General features: G+C 39.1%; 3 protein-coding genes across 7 annotated transcripts in view; 2 read left to right on the forward strand and 1 right to left on the reverse strand.

Annotated features, from left to right (window-relative positions):
* Window positions 1–2,837, forward strand: part of cipca (CLOCK-interacting pacemaker a) — a 4,839-nt gene extending 2,002 nt beyond the window's left edge. For all 4 annotated transcript variants that reach the window (XM_032500468.1, XM_032500467.1, XM_032500469.1 and 1 more), the window contains exons 3-4: window positions 35–204; window positions 438–2,837. In XM_032500468.1, the coding sequence (XP_032356359.1) occupies window positions 35–204; window positions 438–1,232 (965 nt within the window). In that variant the 3' untranslated portion in view covers window positions 1,233–2,837. The remainder of the gene's footprint in view (window positions 1–34; window positions 205–437) is intronic.
* zdhhc22 (zDHHC palmitoyltransferase 22) lies at window positions 2,754–5,753 on the reverse strand. Its single transcript, XM_032500471.1, has 3 exons — window positions 5,671–5,753; window positions 4,217–4,774; window positions 2,754–4,127 (listed from the first exon to the last, which is right to left on the reverse strand). Exons 1-3 carry the CDS (start codon window positions 5,726–5,728, stop codon window positions 3,850–3,852), a joined length of 894 nt encoding a protein of 297 aa, XP_032356362.1. The 5' UTR covers window positions 5,729–5,753; the 3' UTR covers window positions 2,754–3,849.
* A 1,196-nt stretch (window positions 5,754–6,949) lies between these two features.
* The window catches only part of tmem63c (transmembrane protein 63C), a 24,913-nt gene continuing 13,260 nt past the window's right edge, over window positions 6,950–18,602 (forward strand). Inside the window, exons 1-2 of one of the 2 annotated variants that reach the window (XM_032500474.1) lie at window positions 6,950–7,134; window positions 17,662–17,887. In XM_032500474.1, coding sequence (XP_032356365.1) covers window positions 17,678–17,887 — 210 coding nt within the window. In that variant the 5' untranslated portion in view covers window positions 6,950–7,134; window positions 17,662–17,677. Of the gene's footprint in view, window positions 7,135–14,475; window positions 14,913–17,661; window positions 17,888–18,602 lie in introns of those variants that run through there. The other variant, XM_032500473.1, reaches the window with a different exon arrangement.

Genomic DNA, 18,602 nt, shown 5'->3' on the forward strand with positions numbered 1-18,602 from the left:
CTTGTCTCCTCCTTCTCCTCCTCCTCCTCCTCAGATGCCAGCTCTGAGTACCTCAGTACAGTCGATCTGACTGACTCTGAAGATGCAGGAAGGAACGGGTCGCTTGTCGGCCAGGACCCTTCTGGTCCACAGGTGGCTCTGATAGGAGGCTCATATGCTGGACTGTCTCCAATGATCATCATGAATAACATTGTGTTAAAGCAGGTAAAATAGTCTGCCTAGCACTAATCCAGGGCTTTATTGTCAATTCAGTGTGAAATTACCTTTGGCAAAGACTGTGCAAATGTAAAGTCTTGGTGTACGTTGTAATTTGACTGTTGTGTTTAATAGATAATATATATTGCACTTCTTTGAATGCTTGTTCATATGCTCCTTGTAATTGATAAGTACTGTATAATAGATATTATGGCATGATATTAAAATTTTTTTTTCTCTAGCCACCCCCAATGGTTCCAGCAGAAAAACAGTGGGGCTTTCCTTCACCCTTGGAAGTAATGCCTCAGTCACAGGTGGTTCTTCTTCAACCCATGGTATCAAATGGTAGCAGCAGCTCTCCAAAGACTGGCTTTGAAAATATTCGACAATCAAAAAGCTACATGCCCATCCTCAAGTCATATCCCAGAATTGCCCCACACCCAGCGGATGTGCCCACAAAGAAAGTGGAATCCTCCAAGATGAGGGTGAGCTCAACATCAGGATATGACCGGCGAAAGAAAAAGCACCACCACGGCCACCGGCACTACAGCTCCATCAGCCCGCAGCCAGCACTGCAGACTACAATCAACCCCATCTCCAACTTTGAAGCAGCAAACCATCAATTACAGGCAGTTGAGAGTCAGGAGCACCTCAGTGACAAGTCTCTCTCTCCGCTGACAGGGAGCAGCTCTTTGCTCCCCTACACAGATGAATTCAGGACGCATATTGACAGCAACAGAATGGATGCCAACCAGGACGACGCTATCTCAATAGACAGTATTAAACTGAAACGTTTCAGCAATACCTACAACATTCTCAATAAATCTGGCCTGCTGGGGATCACCATGCGCACGAAGCAGCTGATTAAGGAGAATAAGCGCACCCAAGGTCAACTGCAGCAACTTCAGCAGCAAACAGCCCTGCTGCTAGAGGCTCTAAGCAGTGGAGACCCCCAGCTCTGGACTAAACTGCAGCTCTCTCTGCAGCACACAGACAAGGAGCAATGTGGAGCTAAAGCCAAGAGAGTCATAATGTGATATATTGATGGACATGACCAGCAGTACTCAATCAGGGGGACACACAATTTATTGAATGTAAAAAGGTATATCTCAAATCTTTACATGTGAAATAGTCATTATAGCATCTAGCAATTAAAGTAAACAAACAATAATTTATAAAGAAATTAAACTATATACGTTCACGCTTTTATCAGGACAGTACAAATCACCTTAACATTCAGTACTGCTGGTCTAATATAAAGCTGAAGCACATTAATACCAAGTGGGAGCTGTAGCATGACAGAAGCATGCTTACATTTCAAACCCTTGCCTATAATACATTTTCTTGCCTCGTTTCAAAATGGCAAGAATCACTTGCAGTAGGGCTATGACTTCTCGATGTTGAACCCCTAATTGCATAAAAAGCATGTATACAGCACATGTGAGTGCACATGGGGTTAATTCCTTATACATGTCCTGGCTGATTGCTGTATAGAAAATATAAGCATACTTTTTTAAAACCAGCATGGATACATGTGGCCTGCGTTTCCTCTTTAATGAGATCTTAAATCAGTAGGACAGCACCCTTTCCATTTTTCATTTACTTTGTTTTTAAGTTGGTTGAGCTAACAGTTTGTATTCTCAAACAGCAGCTGGATAGCTCACAGTGAGAGTTCAGAGGAATGGCAAAACCATAACTTGCTAACCATAACATTTTATTTTTGTTTGTAATTTTACAAAGGATGTTACTTGGTGTCACTATTATTATTTATTATTTCAGACCAAGACAAAAGCAGTGTGTATAATATTAACAAACCAAGCACATTATAACGAGTTTGCCAGTTCACTGCTAAAGATATTTTTAAGAACCACGTAGGCATTTGTGGAAGCTAAAACTGTAGCGAGTGAAGTGCTGTAGCCATATATATTTTTCCTTTTGACTTTGCTTATGTTCCTGCCATGTTTGTACGGGCTGCTTAAACGTAGCGTTATGTATGGATGGAAACTTCATGGCAAAAGACATGTCAACTAAATAGTTTCATAATACACTCTTGCACTTTAGTTATAAGATTATTGACAAATGTTACAACTTTTATCCCTAAATGAGCGTTTTCTGTCTTGATAAAACAAAGTGAATATAAATGTTTATCTGGATTCCTGTGCCTTTTTGAACATGTTAATGTTTGCACTTTATATCTATGCTTGATCAGCTTAGATTGTGAGCTTCATGTGGAGGAAAGTTAAATGTACTTAAAGGTCTCCAACTAAATAATATTGTTCTTTTAAACTAAACAAATCATGCCCTGGCTAGGCGATCCAGAGTTGATGTAGAAAGAGCATGAAGACAAGTTAATTCATAAACGGTTTGTTTTTAAATGTAAAGTCGAGGTTACCTGTTGTATTATTTATTTTACTAACAATATGCTACTGTTGAAATATTTTTTAAATATGAGTAGTTGTAAAACTAAGAAATTGTCAAAGTAGCCTTGGTTTTGAAAGGGACAAATTAGGGTTACAAAAATAACTAAGATTACTATTCAAAGATTGCTTTTTTCTTGGTTTTGTGAAGTCATTTCTGTGTCATTTCTATGGCAAATGTCACTTTGACTAATAATAAACTGTCATAAAACTCTCTTTGAAGACCATTTCCTCTCAATTGTGTATTTCACTTTCCTACCCCAGTGTGAAATAAAAAAAAAAAAAAAAGGTTGCTTTTTGTGATTTGAATACTTTTATTGGTATAACAGGAATAGACAAAATAGCTCTAAAAAGTATATTGATTGAAATCAAAAACATCTTGGACATTATGTTAAATATGTCAGTAGCTGTAGCAGCAGCATAACAGTGAAAAGTCCTGACTATTATTATACAGACGGCCATATCGTTAACAGTGTAGTGAATACATAATACATTTTTGGGGGTCATCTGTAAGTGTTTAAGACGGGTTTATGGCACATTGTGAATAATACCCTGGATAATAATATGGCAATCATCTTCAGATTCCCACCCACCCAGTCTTATAAAGGAGCATATCACTGTACTGTCTGAGTCACATTTATTTGAGTAGAAATCAGTGTAAGTTTATTGTCAGAACAATGGTGCGAAGGTGGCAGTTTATGCTGTAGTCACATACTGAAGTTTTCTTGTCTGCTAGCCCTTAACGTCAGAGTAAATTATTGTCGTGAAAGCTACCATAAGTTTCCTGAATGTCACATTGTAGCCTCCTGCACGAAGTGTGGAAGAACAACACACTTGATAATTAATCTCAAAGCAGGCATTCAAATCAATAGCATGATATAAAGCTGTAAATGCATGCACTTACAGTTTGCAAAGCCATCTTTATATTTTAATGCAAGCAAATGGTAGTCCATGAAAACTGACGGATGTCCCAAACGACCAACGTATTAGTCGTAATATTGCATTGTCAAAAGCTACTTACTTAAAAGATAAACTTACACTAAGCACATATTCAAAAGTTTCACATTGATATATGGCTCCTGTCCTTAAAGGAATGTGTGCTAAAAGCTAACTGTTTTCATCCATTTAGTAATTAAAATCAATCACCACATGGATCACAAGAAAGCATTTTTTTTTTTACAACATGTGCTGCTTGTGTGACCTATTGGGAGCTATTGATATGAAATGTGATTATCACTCAGTCCTGCTTATGTGCATCTGTGTCTTCAGAGGATGTCTCCGCTGTCTGCACAGGCAGGATAAGGCCGAGGATCCACCGGGTACCAAACACATCCTTAAGGTTGGTTCTCCAGGGGCTGCGGTTATCCACAAGCTGCCCCCTCTGCATCTGACACCAGGTCTGTCCTCGGGCCACCAGCAGCACCTGCTGGCAACAGAAGCCTGCACAGACCAGGCCGATGCCCAGCCACACATAGAGCATCAGCACCAGGAACAACTGCAACCCTGAGATTGTTCCTGTGGAGAAGAATTGAGAAGGTAATTCCTCAGGAAGTCAACATGTATTGTGGATTATCATCTTTAATTGAAATTATTAAACATCTCACCGGTGAAGAAGTAACCAGTGGAGAGGGGGAGAAGAGTCAGGAAGGTAAGTGGGTTTTCAAAGGAGATGGAGTACTCCACTGTTAGAAAGGCCACACCAAGAACCAAGGAGTACAAACAAGTGCATGATGTGTAGATGCAGAACATGATGAAGTAGCGCATGTTTTTATTGCCAATGCAGTTTCCAGTGAAAAAGCAGTGGTGATCCCTCTTGAGGATAACTTTCTTACACAGTTTGCAGAAGTGGCGACCATTAAGGAGGTAGTGTGCGTCTACTTTGTCCGAGCAGTGCGCTGAACACACCGGAACCACAGTCTCATTGGTGCTCTCAGCGGGATATTTAATAGTCATTATGTAATTTCCCAGTGCGTTGAACATCAAAAAAAGGAAAACAACTGTGTGAAGAGTTGCAGATCCCCTCAGTGATGTATCCTTGTTTGGGAAGATTGTTGGTATAAAGAAGCAGAAGTGCAAAATGAAAGTTACTGCTGTAGCCATGAAGAAGTAGGCAGGTGCTACAGCATTGAGAAGCCTCAGTTTTAACATCCTGGTGAACATATCTGTGTGAGAATGAAGACTCACAGTGAGCAGAATGTTATCATAAACTTTTCGACAGTGATCATGTAGCAGCAGTTTGACACAAAATAAATCTCAATTTCAAAGGCTTACTATCAAAAAAAAAAATTACAGGGTAACAAAATATATTGTCTTGTCTAGGTTTAAAAAAAGAAAAATCTGCTCCACAGACTAAATATCCCTAACTGAGAGTTATTGATCATAGAATTAAAAAAAAGAAAATTTCAGAACATAGAATTTCAAAATGTTTATATCATTATGCACTATATCACAATGTGTATTTTCTTTTCTTAATATGGCCCTTACAGATTACTAACAGTTCTGATGGATATAAGCAGATTACAGAGGACTATTTACATGAAGCATCTTGGTGAAAGTAACACACCTCCTATTGGGCCAGATAGAGCATAAAAAATGTGTGATCGGGCTGCTCATTTAATGTAAAAAGAATGTAAGTCAGCTGCTAAGAAAAACTAATTTCTCTGCAAAGTAGGGTCTGGGGACTCTAAGGGGCCATTGAGAATACCAAGAATATCTCGTCCTTTTCACTGTGATCTCCTTACCTATCAAGCACTAACAGATGTGCACATTACAGATAGTCAAAGCCCGAAAAGGAGGAAGGAATGAGCTCTAACAGACTTAACCTAAAACTCGGTCTTTATGCTCAAATGAAATAGGAAAAAGCTCTCCTGTAGGCCGATGAATGCCCTAGATGACAGAAAGCACATCACCAATCAAGGACTATCGCAATGTCCTCTCCTTCGTGTTTTCTGCTTTCTGTAGGAAACAGATCAGCCCGGTGCCAGTGACGTCGTCAATCATTTAATTCCCATGACGACGCAATAAAAACAATTATCCTCCTGGTATCCAGGCCGCCTACCTGCAAATGTTGGAGAGCGAAGGAGCTGTCCTTTCAGCACCGCGGAGCCTCGGCACATTCAAACGCAGAGAAGGTGTGTTTTCTTATTATTGAGGTGTCTGCTCCTTTGTCTAGCGCCGCCTGTTGGTCTGGATGCGTCCATTTCGTTTGCCTGCCTTTTAATTGGTTGGATAGTTTAATCAGACCACATCCATGTATACTCATATTAGCCTATTAACAGATCTAACGAAGGATGAGTTACTCTTAAATATTTTTATGTTCTCTCTTTCCTACCTCAGACTATTAGACAGCACAAACAAGCACTTTAAACGTACACGTTTTTACTTTATTGTGTTTATGTATAGTAGTGCACTGTATAGTATATTTATTGTATTGTATGTACGCTCTAGTTTTTATGGGTATTACGGTAGGTATGACAAATGTAATTTCCATTTTTATGGATGAAATAAACTTGACTTGACTTGATTTACATATACATTAATTCAAGAAAAAACGTTTCTCTTTTTCTGTTGTTTTTTTTGGTAAAATACTTCTTCACCTTTTATTGACCACTCAGTGTATGTGTAGAGCTCTTATTTTGTAGCTACATTACTGTAATTTGATTGTTGGCAGTGGAGGAGGTATTCAGATCATATACTCAAGCAAAATAGCAATAATAACACACTTTTAAAATACTTTATTACAGGCCAAAGTGTCACTTAGGTAAAAAGCTATTACTAGCAAAATATTCATACTGTATATGTATATATATACTGTATAAATATGTACATATCTAGTATATATAGGTATATACTGTATATACATATATAATATAAATGAATATTAAAAATACTTAATATAAATGAAGGCTTATTAATTTATAATGTTATATTTTTAGTCATTGTGTTAATATTAACCATGCATTCATGTGTAAGTAGCGTAGAATACTTTTGGAGTCGGCTCATTTCACCTAATTTACATGGGCTATTGTAAAAACAATAGTACAGAGAAGAAGAAGCACTAACAGTAGACGTTTGGGACAATGCATGAAAGACAATTTTCCAGTAGGTGGCAATGCATCCTCAATTATGTTTAACCTATTAGTCTGAGTGCTGTCGGATTAGTGATATTGATTTATTATATTTTGCTGTTACAGGCGGAGCAAATCCACATCGACTCAACCATTCTGCCGGCCTAGGCCGAGGTTAGGTTTAAAAAATAATAATAATCATTTCATCCGCAAAATAATAATTATAATCGCCTAATAATAGCCTACATGTAGGCCCTATTCCTAAAATTACAGACGAAAGCAAGACATCAGAGTTAAAGCATTACTTGACGATCCCTTAGCGCCCTCAAGGCAGGTGTTTTATTGTCAGACGGCCCCTGAGTAGGTGGGAGTTTCTCTTGTTTCTTGGTGTTGGAGAAAAAACACAGCAGCCCCCCCATCATCACCAGACGACAGCGATCAGGAAGCTTTCTGAGGTGAGCGATGTGAATTATTTTAGAAGTCATGTATCCGTGTGGTGATCTTAACGCGAACTGGGGAGGTTCATGGCGCTATTTATGGCGTAATCGTTTTCATTAAGTGACAGAACTGCAGGAAGGTGGGTGTGCAGACTGTTGTGAGTACTGCAGTAAACGGGTTAACACATATTTGCCGAAATGTGAATGATAGCAGAGAGAGGCACATTTTCTTTTAATCATAAAAACCGGATTTTAGAATTAAGTGGAATCTAGTCGTTGACGAGGTCCTTGCATCATGGTACGATGAGGATGTTTCTGGCAACGTGTCAGACTACTACACGCAAAATGATCTTCTCACTACAACACCTATTGTTCCTCACGAAGTAAATTGGTCGGGAGACCATTAATGAGCCCTTAACTGTAATTCGGATTCCCATTGGTATAATAATAATAATAATAATACATCAGGGATCTTTAGGGTTCCAGCCATGTTGTGGCCATGCTACCTTCTCTCTGTTGTAGCATGTTGTTGTTGTTGTTGTTGTTGTGGTTTTTGTTGTTCTGTTGGATTTAAACAGACACAAAGCCTTTACTGGTCAAGAGAGCAAGTAGTTTGACCTGTTGAAATTATGCTCCATGTTCAGCAGGTTTTCACTGGCCCTGTTGTTTTATAGCGTTTCCGATATAAGATATTCCTGAGGTAAACTGAGCTCATAGTTGTTTATATAGCCTACTGAGTACTTTTTCCCTTTACAGTATTCATAATAATGTTTTTGAATATGCACAAATCAGTTTTAGTTGAATCTTGTATTTGTAGTCTAGTAATGTTTAAAGTCAAGGCAACTTCCATATGTTATTTACAACTCCTGCCATTTGCACCTGACAGTGATAAAAGGGGAAATGGCCAGATTTATTTTTTTGACATTTTAGTGGGCCACTAGTGCATAGCATTTGCAATGCAGCATGCTGAAGAAGTCATGCCACATAGTGAGACTGAGTATGAAAAAAAGATGTTCACGTGGAGAAAGGTCTTATTTGTAATGCAAAGTGATATTGTGTAACTTGTATGGATTTTAATGAGGATGCAGAGAATCCTATTACATTGATAATAAGCAGAGGTTAGTATACACCCAAATCATCATTTCTGAGGATAAATGATAGTGATCATGGCAATTAGTGTTGTTTATTCATCCGAGGGGACCTCTGTCATGTTTCCAGGCTCCCATTTGTTTTTAAATTTTTCATAAAAAGAGAAGGTGTGATTTCTAAAAACATTTCAAGAAGGATTTTAGGGAAATTCCTTTATTACAACAAGTGTGTCATGGCTTTAAACTTACTCTTTGGAGTCATCAATTACTGCAGGTTCAAAATGTCACTTTAAAAAGTTAGCATCTTTTGACAAGTGGAAACCATTGGAAGTTATTGGAGCTGACATGTTCAAGATGACCACGAACTCCAACGTTTGACCACAACCTTTAAATCAAACATGTGGTGATGTTTGATGATTTATTATCTAATGTGTATCTGGTTGTGCAGGTTAACCTTTGTATACCATTAAATCTATGTGTTTTATTAAAAGCGAAATTGACTAGTTTTATGTTCAACTCCTTTTTGATTGTCTCAGTCTGTGGCTAAGGTTTATGACGTCAATGAAGTGCTGATAGTGTGCAATAGTTACTTATTATTGAATTTAATTTAAATTTAATTTAATTTAATTAATTTAATTTTAATTTTAATCTGTTTATTAATCCCCAATGGGGAAATTACATTCCGCTCTTGTCCACACTTTGTTAGTAACACACACCAGTCCTGAACTACACACAACATGCTCAGGATCTATACATGACTAATGGAGAGATGTCAAGTGTAGGCTGCCAGCTGAACCAGCGCCCTGAGCGGGTGGGGGGGGGTACGGTGCCTTGCTCAACAGCACTGGCTTGCCCAGGAGGTGAAGTGGCATCTCTCCAGCCACCAATCCACACTCTCCTATGTCTGGGCCAACGTGGAACTTGAACCAGTGACCCTCCGGTTCCCAACCCAACTCCCTATGGACTGAGCTACTATGTATGATAATCAAAAGATTTTCAGTGCGCTGCCCCTTTAAAATTTGATCCGATACCCCAAAAGGAAGGGTGCACAGTAAGTCTCCCAAGAATAGAGAGAAATTGCATGCTGGTCATCTTTGAGTGTCACACAGACATTAATAGATCAGGAGACTCTAAACTGAGAACGAAAAAAGAACTGGGAGATGGATTTTTGTACTTTTACAGAATAAACAGCTGTTGATCAGAGGGACGATAAAGTGGCACGTTTAAGAGAATCATGCGTAGGCCTCTGTCCATTGATTTGGTGTGTTTGTTTTAAGGTTTTTTTGTTTCAGCACCTTGAGCAGGTGGACAGCTCCTGTTGCACAGGAAGATCAAACCTTAAAAACAATGGAGTGGGTGCGCAAAGATCTTTTGTGTATTTTATCCACACAGTGCAACGCATCAGAATCACACACTGTTTTGCCTCCCATGGAGTTAGGAGTTTAAGAGTTTAAGACAAACCAAACACTGTGCAGATGAATAATGTCCCCTACACAAAGGTTTAAGTTCCAGGAAAATTAAAAATCAAACCAGTAGGAGGTTTAAAGCATGACTTGTTTATTGACCTAGTTAAAACATACTTTACATTAAATCTCAATCTTGCATCAAATGTCTAGGGTTAATTCAAGTAATTATTACTTATATATTTATTTTGGTGTCCTTTTTCACTGGCCATCTTTTGTTCCAGTTATGAGTTAGCAGTGTTAATATACATCTCAACACAGTTGTTGGCCAAAGTAATGAAATCTTCTATCAAGATATCCATAATTTTACATTTCAATATCCATACTTATAGTGATATAAAGCCTAGTACTACAGGTGGATACTGTATATTGTTGTGTTGTTTTTATTACAGTAATGAATGAGATACTTGAGCCCAGACTTGGAATCTGTGAAGAACAACCCACACTGTTAACAGATTTCGTACACTACTGTGTATCACCACACAGACAACTTCCTGTGTACTTTCTCCCCAGCCCTCTCTGGTAGTGATGAAAATGATGGTGCCGTGGTGATGGCATAGATGTACTACTGTGACTCATTTCCCCAGCTACATGTCACAGGGATGCTGGGTATGAAACAAAAATGTCAGGAAGCACTTTGGTAAAAGCCTCTTAACCGAACACAAACACAAAGAATATTAGAACAAAACAGTGGCTGACTATTTTGTGAAACTTCCATTTGTATTTTGCCTGCTATCCAACCACAGCAGTTGTGTACCATAGGCTGGGCTTTGCTTTTTTTATGGCTGCTGTGGAGAGTAGGCTCCCTGCTATTTGAGATTCCGCCTGTAAACTTTCTTACTATTCCACTGTGGTCCACCATCACAGTGGGTACTTACGCATGCAGCATTGTAACTGTTGTCTCACATACAGATAGCTCACCAGCAACTGCAGATATCCTCTCACTTGTCACACATTGTATATTGTCTGTTGTATATGCAATGTAGGTAAATAGTTGTCTGATAACTGCAGGACCTCTTTTTTAAGATTATTTTTTGGGGGCATTTTTAGGCCTTTATTGACATGACAGCTTAAGACAAGAAAGGGGTGGGAGAGGGGGAAGGACATACAGCAAAAGGCCGCAGGTTGCAATCGAACCCATTGCCTCTGCCGCAAACCCTGAGCCTTTGTACAGAGGCACGCTCAACCAGGTGAGCTAACGTGCGCCCCTGCAGGAGCTCTTTTTGTAGCAAAAGATGTCCTGCAGGTGTCAGATGGTGTGATATGAGCAGATTTTGTTTTAGCAGCGATCTAGATGTTCAGTCATTTATAAATTAACACACTAGTGGTTTTTGTATTTTTATTATCGATTTTCTACAAATGACATATATTTCCCATTAAATCAATTAGTTAATTGATTAGTCTTATGACAGGAACAACAATTGTTTTGATAATCGATTGTTCCGGGTATCTCCGAATTTTGCTGTTGGTCAGGCAATACAAGATGTTCAAACATGTCAACATGAGCTCTGGGAAAAATTCAAAAGAATATTTGTCAGATTCATCGTTAATTAAAATGATAGTTTCAGCCTTTCTTCACATTATTGCTGACCATTTAGACCATTTATTTTTAGATCAATTTACTACCTTCCTAACATCAGTTGCCTGCCATTAATGTCATTACAATGTGAAAATTTGCTGTCAGAGACCTGAAAATTAATACTCTGGCAAAACAGGCTTTGCATTGAGAAGAATAACAACTACAATTATTTCCATATGGCTGTTTGTTTATTAAATGCATGATTGACATTATGTCAGTATGTTGAGATATGTTGTATTTTGACTGATTACATGTTCCTTTTAAATATGGTTAACATGCTTACAGAGAGTTGAGATTTCTCTAAAGGAATCTGTTCTAATAAGCATTGGTTGCACTTCTTTGTAGATGTGGGAGTGAAGGTAATTTTGACTCTGAGACTCTCTTTAGGATCAGCTCCAGCAGTATAAGAGGTTGTGGGTGGAATTTTCCAGAAGCTCGGAGGTATGCAGAGAAAACAGATTGTGCAGGTTCTGTGCTTTTGAGTCAAGTTCATCCAACACACATGTTGAACTGAAGCCATCACTAATGTTAGATGGGTTCTTATGGGGAACAGCCCAGTCCACAGAGCAGCAGCAGGACAGGCACACAGCTGTCTCCTGGGGCCCTACTGAGCATGTGAAGCCAGACAGGATGCAGGTGTTTGGTTTGTTAAGCACAGCCCTGTGTGTGCAATAGTCATCACAGTCATGCTATGGCTCATTCAGCCTTCAGAACGAGGCTGGGTGGGGGGATGCTGCATTAACTGTGTGCTCTGAGCAGACACACCTCAGTGATCTTTGTTTGTGTGTTGTGTGATAGAGAGAGGGTGAGGTATGAAAACAGTGAAGCCTCCTCTCTCCTCCACTGAACCAATGGTGAGCAGATTGTGCTAAAACCTCCACCCCTCTCCCCCTCAGGCTGAATCTGATGAGGATTGCCCATCCACTCACCCCAACACCATCCTCCAACCAAGACTATTACAGCAGACGCCTGTAGCTCCTGTAGAGTTGAAAATAAGATGCACTTACACATGGCATCCCCATTAAAATATCCCAACAAACAAGAAGATACAATATATGGTCTTAAGTATGTGGCCGCTTCTGGGGCTTATTTTCATGGTTTTGGCCAATCAGTTCTAATTCAGGGAAAAGAAATCTTGATGCTACAGCATAGAATGCTATTTTAGACAATAGTGTGCATCCATTTTGCTTCAAAGTTTGAGAAAGGCCATTTCCTGTTTCAATGTGACAATGCTCCAGTGCACAAAGCCAGGTCCATAAATAAAGAAAATCCAGTCTGACCCTCTTTTGGGATGAATTGGAGCCAGGCCTTGCAGCCCAATATCACAGGCTAACTTTATCTCACTGATGTTTTTGTAAATCCTTGAATCAAGGTTCCAATATCTTGTGGAAAGCCTTCCCAGAAGAGTGGAGGCTGTTTATGCAGCATGTATGTGCTCAGGGCTTTAGAATGAGATCACATACAGGAGTAATGTCCAGGCATCCCTGCTTGCCATGTAGTGAATGTAAGTGAATGAGCGCATTGAAACACTGGAGAGGTCTCATTACACCCTACATGTGATTTTGCAAATGCACCGTCAACTCTGGTTTGATATGACATCATTAAACCATCAAGCAGCCTCCGGTCCATGTAGATTATTGGAGGGCTCACCTGTGACATGAAAGAAAGAATAGTCAAAACTCCACCAAAGGTGCTCTTTGGTGTGTTGATGGGAAAACTCTGAAATACCTGCCCAGCTCTAAACTTCAGACAGACAAAGTTAGTAACTAGCCAGTGTATATAATGGAACACCTGGCAACCTAAAGAGAGAAAGAAAGAAAGAAAGAGAGAGCTGTTTGCCTTTCATACTGCAAATTAGAGGTCAGTCATCTCATGTCATGTTTTATGTTGTATTGGCTTGTTAACAGTTATCAGAGAAGGATTGTTTTAACAGAATACATTTTATTTAAACACCATGGTTCCCATAATAAGGGGCTCAGTTTTAGATTAACATGCCGAGCTGAAAATCACTCATGAATATTCTACCAGCTCTGGGACTTTGAGATCAAGCTTTTGACAGGGGAAATGTCAAACCACTCCCTTCCATGCAGGTATCGTGGAAGGGGAAAAAAATGCAGTCAGTGCAGTCAGGAAGAGAACAACAGCTCTGAAAAAATTACTATTTTATTTATGGTGATTGCAAGGTGTCCTTGGGGTGGTCTTTTATCTCACAGTGGCTGACAGTTGATACGATGCACAGGTTTGGAAGTCATCGCAAGTTCACATTTTATTTATGGTTCATCTGAAAAAAATGAATCTTTTTCAAGCAGTCTCTCTTTCATTCCCTCAGGCAGGTAATGAATCTAGATCCAATGGAAGGATTTGACGACGGCAGAGAAAACGCTGTCCACCAAATGGTTTATGATGTTAATTAGGTTTTGGTGCTTCTGGGAACATGTTTAGATGTAAAGATGTTTACTGTCATGGCTTTTTATAAGATAACCTACTGTAGATTCAGCGTTTCATTTCAGCATGAAAAAGCACTTATTGAGGGATCTAGTAAAGGGATTTAAATGATGGTTAAAGTGACTGCCGATGCGCTTGGTTTAAATCTTCGCATGGAACTTTGTTGCCCACCATCCCTCTCTATCTCCCCAGTGTTTTAAACCATGATGCATAGTATCAGTCAGTCCACTTCTTTTGTCTATAGATTGAAATAACTCAATTTTAATTGAATTAACATTCATGTCTTAATTTTTATAACTTTGGTGATACTCTGACGTTGCATGTAGTGCCACCATCAGGTCAAAATTGGATGTGGCCAAATACAGAACTAATGACATTCCTATCAGCCTCAGCTGCACTTTATGTTTATTGCTAATTGGCATATGTTAGCATGCTTAGCTGACCATAGTTAACATTTTACCTGCTGCTACATCAGCAATTTTTATTGTCATTGTGAGCAGGAGGTCATGGTAGCATTAGCTCAAATAGGTACAGCCTCGTAGAACGAATAGCATAGCTGTAGCACACACACACACACACACACACACACACACACACAGATTGGTGCAATGAGCTGATTAACTGACCTGAGCTGGCTTTTTCTTCTTTACCGCTTGCCCATGCTTTTTTATTATTTTTGCTTCTCTGAGTCAAACTCAGGTGTATATATCATCACCGCCTCACAGCTCTTGTACTGACTTCAGCATCTGCGATCATAATAGTCTAACTGAGCACAGAGGAGGGATTTTACTCATGCTGCCAGGGGGGAGGCACAACACTGCTACCAAAGCCAAACATCAGTTTGTAATCTACTGCATTGGCTTGGAAGCCTGAGTCAGGGATGAGAAGGAGAGAAATGAGCAGAGGGAAAGGATTAGACTTCAGATTTGCAGAGTTCACTAAGCTGGAGATGAAATAGATACCATGGGATAACTATGAGCATGTTTAGGGGTGAGGTAGAAAGAATATCCATGGAGTCCTGTGGCTAAACTGCTGAGTCATGTTGTGACGTTTGTCTAAATGTTGTGTGAAATGTTGTGTGAAACCTGTATCCTTCAGCATCCTGCTCTGTTCTGGCGGTGGAGAGGAAGAGTTTTACCGTTAGCATCAGCAGCCAGCAGTATTCAAAGGGAATAATTCGTCTGATGCAGGAAGAAAAAGCAGCATAATGAGCCGATTAAGGTCTGTTTAAGCTTCTGCATGTCACATTTAGTTAGCGCTTCGGTTTACTGCTAGCTAGTTGTGTTTTCTTCCATAGAAAGGCATCATTTCCGTTTGATTTAGCTCCTGTTGCTGTGTCACAATTCACACAGTCACTTTTTGATTTGTTTGCTACTATTAGCTCATCACAGGAATATCAAAATTGGCACAGAACAGTTGACTTTCTTTTACTACAGCTTTCCATTTTAGGCTTTTTCAACATGATCCTAAAATTAATGAATAAACAGGCAAATAGTCCAAACAGTATCATCATAGTGTTATCACAAGCAATGCCTTTTATCTAAATACTACTGAGGCTCAGTCCGGATCCTTTTCTTGAGTTATTGTTTTATTGATAACATGACTTCAGAATCTCCTGGTTGTTGTTGTTTGAAAATTGGTTTACAAAATGACAAATTCTGAAACAAAACCTTATCATCCAATATATGTAAAATATAAAGAATTCTGTAAATTAAACGCTGATGTTTTATTTTATTTTTCTCAAAGAACTGAATGGTCTGTCTTTGTGCTGTAAACCTATGTGGTTTTTAATCCATTTTTAGTTTTAAAATAATCCTGTTGTGCATATTGATGGCTTATGTATGTATTGCTAGAGAGAAAATGTGTGACGTATGGTAGATCGGCTTTTGTAGAAACAAACTCTTCAGCCTGCGTGTGTGTACGTTATCGATTTTGGTTTGTGATCCATCCTCAGTGGATCTCCTCCCCAGTTGTCTCCAAAGGGAAGCTCAGATGCTGCGTATCCGACAGCATCTGAATATTGACTGTAAGCCATAAACATATGAACATATAAACATATACTATGTATGTTACATGTACATAGTATATGTAACACGAGGTAAAAAAGAGACTACACTGGTGCAGAAAGAGCTACTAAGGTTGTATTTTTATACTTCTGGTGTATCTCCAGACCTCTTGAGAGTGTGATGTACAGTAGTCCAGCATCACTGTCATTGATCAGCTCGCCCTCCAACACTGGACATCCTGCTGTTGTTTCTGTTGAACACCAAGCGTTGCTTGGTAAATTCTTCACAAAACTGTGATGGTAGCTTCTCAGGGAGTGACATCATTGGCGCAGTGATAAATCACACCAAGGTTGGGTTCAGTGTGCCAGTTTGGAGGCCTTTAGGTTCCTCTCTCTTTTTTCACTTCAATCTTGTGTTACCCCACAGCTCTTGGGAGAGTTGGACAGCAGAGCGTTGTGATGCAGTTTTGGCTCCCATTTACTGCTGCGGAGCACACAGCATGTTTACTACACTGTGTTACTGTCACAGTAACAACATCTCTCAATATATTGTGGGATCTTGTTTTTTTCTCATGATTGATGTCTTTCACTCAGGTGGAATTGCAGTATTGATGCAAAGCTTTGTCAGTACTCTGTTGCTGCTCCATTTCCTCAGAGTGTTTATTCAGTGAGGAGTGTACACACACACTAAGCAGCTGGGAGACAGGACTGTATTGATCTAAAGTGTGGCGAGGGCTCCATTCTGTGGTCATGGCATTGTGAATGAACATATCTTGCACATGCTTCTATAGATTGAGAGAGAAGTGCACAGAAACTGCCAATTTTCAACAAGCTGTTCAAAATTGCAGTTAAAGCTTTTCCCCTTGTTCTGACATTTTACAAAATAAATATGCTCTTGTCTAAGTGGTAAATGGACTGTTAGCATCTTCCTGTCACATATTATGGTTTTTCATATTGGGCCTGTCATCCAATCAGTTTGTCTGTCCATGCAATGTCTCCAAGTCCATTTGTCAGATAAAGAAAAAGACACAGATCAATAGCTGCTAATGGACTGTGATGGTCATTTAACTGCTATGATAACTGCACTTAGAGTGAGTGGCACTTCTCAGACACTTCATGCGTATTACCAGCCACTGTCTTCAAATCCACAAATATCATAATTATATGTAAATAAACCGTAAAGAGGTTTGTATAGGGTAATTAGGTATTGAAAAGATGGACGCTATGGCAACAAATAAGATTAAGACTTAAAACTTCTGTTTTAATGCAAGGCTATGCAACTTTTGAGACAATAATAACACATTTGTCCTCTTATGAAATGGAAAGTTATATTAATTCAGCAGTAAAACACACCTTTTATCAATTCAATACCTTCAGGGCAATTTTCTGCTACAACCTTCCTTGACTTGGTATGACCAGTTGCTTATAGTGGCAAACCTTAGCTAATGTTGTTAAACAACCCACATTTTTCAGTTTGACGACTTTCTTCTTCTTCTGTTACTGTAGAAATAGCTAGTGTTTTTAGCTTAATGCTAAACAGTAGGTTATATAAACTACTAAATGCTAGCATTTAGACAACCGGCAACCTCCGGGCCTGAAAAGTGAACCCAATGTAAAAGTGCCTTACACTTCCATTCCAGCACGGGGCGACTTCACTGGTCGCGAAAAGAAGTCAGATTGTAAAAAAGTCTGTGAGGAAGTTAACTTAGTTCTTACTTAATTTATACCTCAGTAAACATTTTTCCTACTTTTTTATGGTCTCAATCGCTAGTCTTTTTCAACACAGCATGTCTATGGTATTTTTTTAGAGTAAAATAGATGATAAAGCAGGGTATGCTTTAGGACATTGCTACCATAAATTCTCAGTCAGATTCACACCAAAAAGCCCAAGAGACATACGTAAGTCCAACAGTTGACCAAACTTGGCTAATGGTCTCTTTCCTAATTTCTCTGTTTTTCCTTCAGGTATGGTCCTGTGCTGATGGCGCACTCTGAGCTGTTTGTGACAAGAGCGCCCCCTGTGGAGGGGAGAGCTGTGGAGCTGGATGTTTTGAGCTACCTGGACTCTTTTGGGGAAGAAAACAACACTGCTGAAAGATGCTACCGCTCGCACTCCCGCAGTAGCGTCCTCCAGGGTTTGCCGTTTGGAGGGGTGCCCACGGTCCTCGCCATCAATGTTGTGCTCTGGATGGTACAGACTCACACCCAACCACCCAATAATATAGGAAAGCCATGGTCAATTAACATTTGTTTTGAAATTATATTATAAAACAGCTTTCGTAATGGTGTTATGCCATTTTCTTATTGTCCCACTTTCTATAATACCCAGTGCAGTTGAATAGTCTAAGTTATGCAAAGGGAGAGACATTAGAATAAGGGTTGCAACTGATTATTTCATTTTTGATTATTAGGCTGATTATTTCTTGGTTTCATGGTGATGTCTTAAAATGTCTTGGTTTGTCCGACCAACAGTGCCAAATCAAAAGATATTTGGTTTACTATCGAGAAACATTTTAAATTTGAGAAGCTGGAAATTTGAATTGGCTTTCTTACAAAATAAAATCGAAATGACTTATTACTAATAATGAATTCATAATATGACAATTTATTCAAAAATCAATAAATTGACCATTTTTTCAGCTCTACTTAGAACCATTTTTGCTGTCTTTAATAGGTAGCTTGTTGTCCATATTTTACACTCCGAGTCATCTCTTATTTGCTGCAGTTTAGAAATAGCCTTGATAACAAGGTCTGTGAATAGATCCAGAGCTGCCAACACCCTGTTGAGATATTGCGAAGAGCCTTGATACAAACAGACAACAAGAGGTGATACATGGTCAGAGAGCTGTTTCTATAAATATATATATATATATATATATATATATATATATATATATATATATATA

Source organism: Etheostoma spectabile, chromosome 20 (genome assembly GCF_008692095.1).
Source record: "Etheostoma spectabile isolate EspeVRDwgs_2016 chromosome 20, UIUC_Espe_1.0, whole genome shotgun sequence".
In the NCBI taxonomy this organism is placed as follows: Eukaryota; Metazoa; Chordata; class Actinopteri; order Perciformes; family Percidae; genus Etheostoma; species Etheostoma spectabile.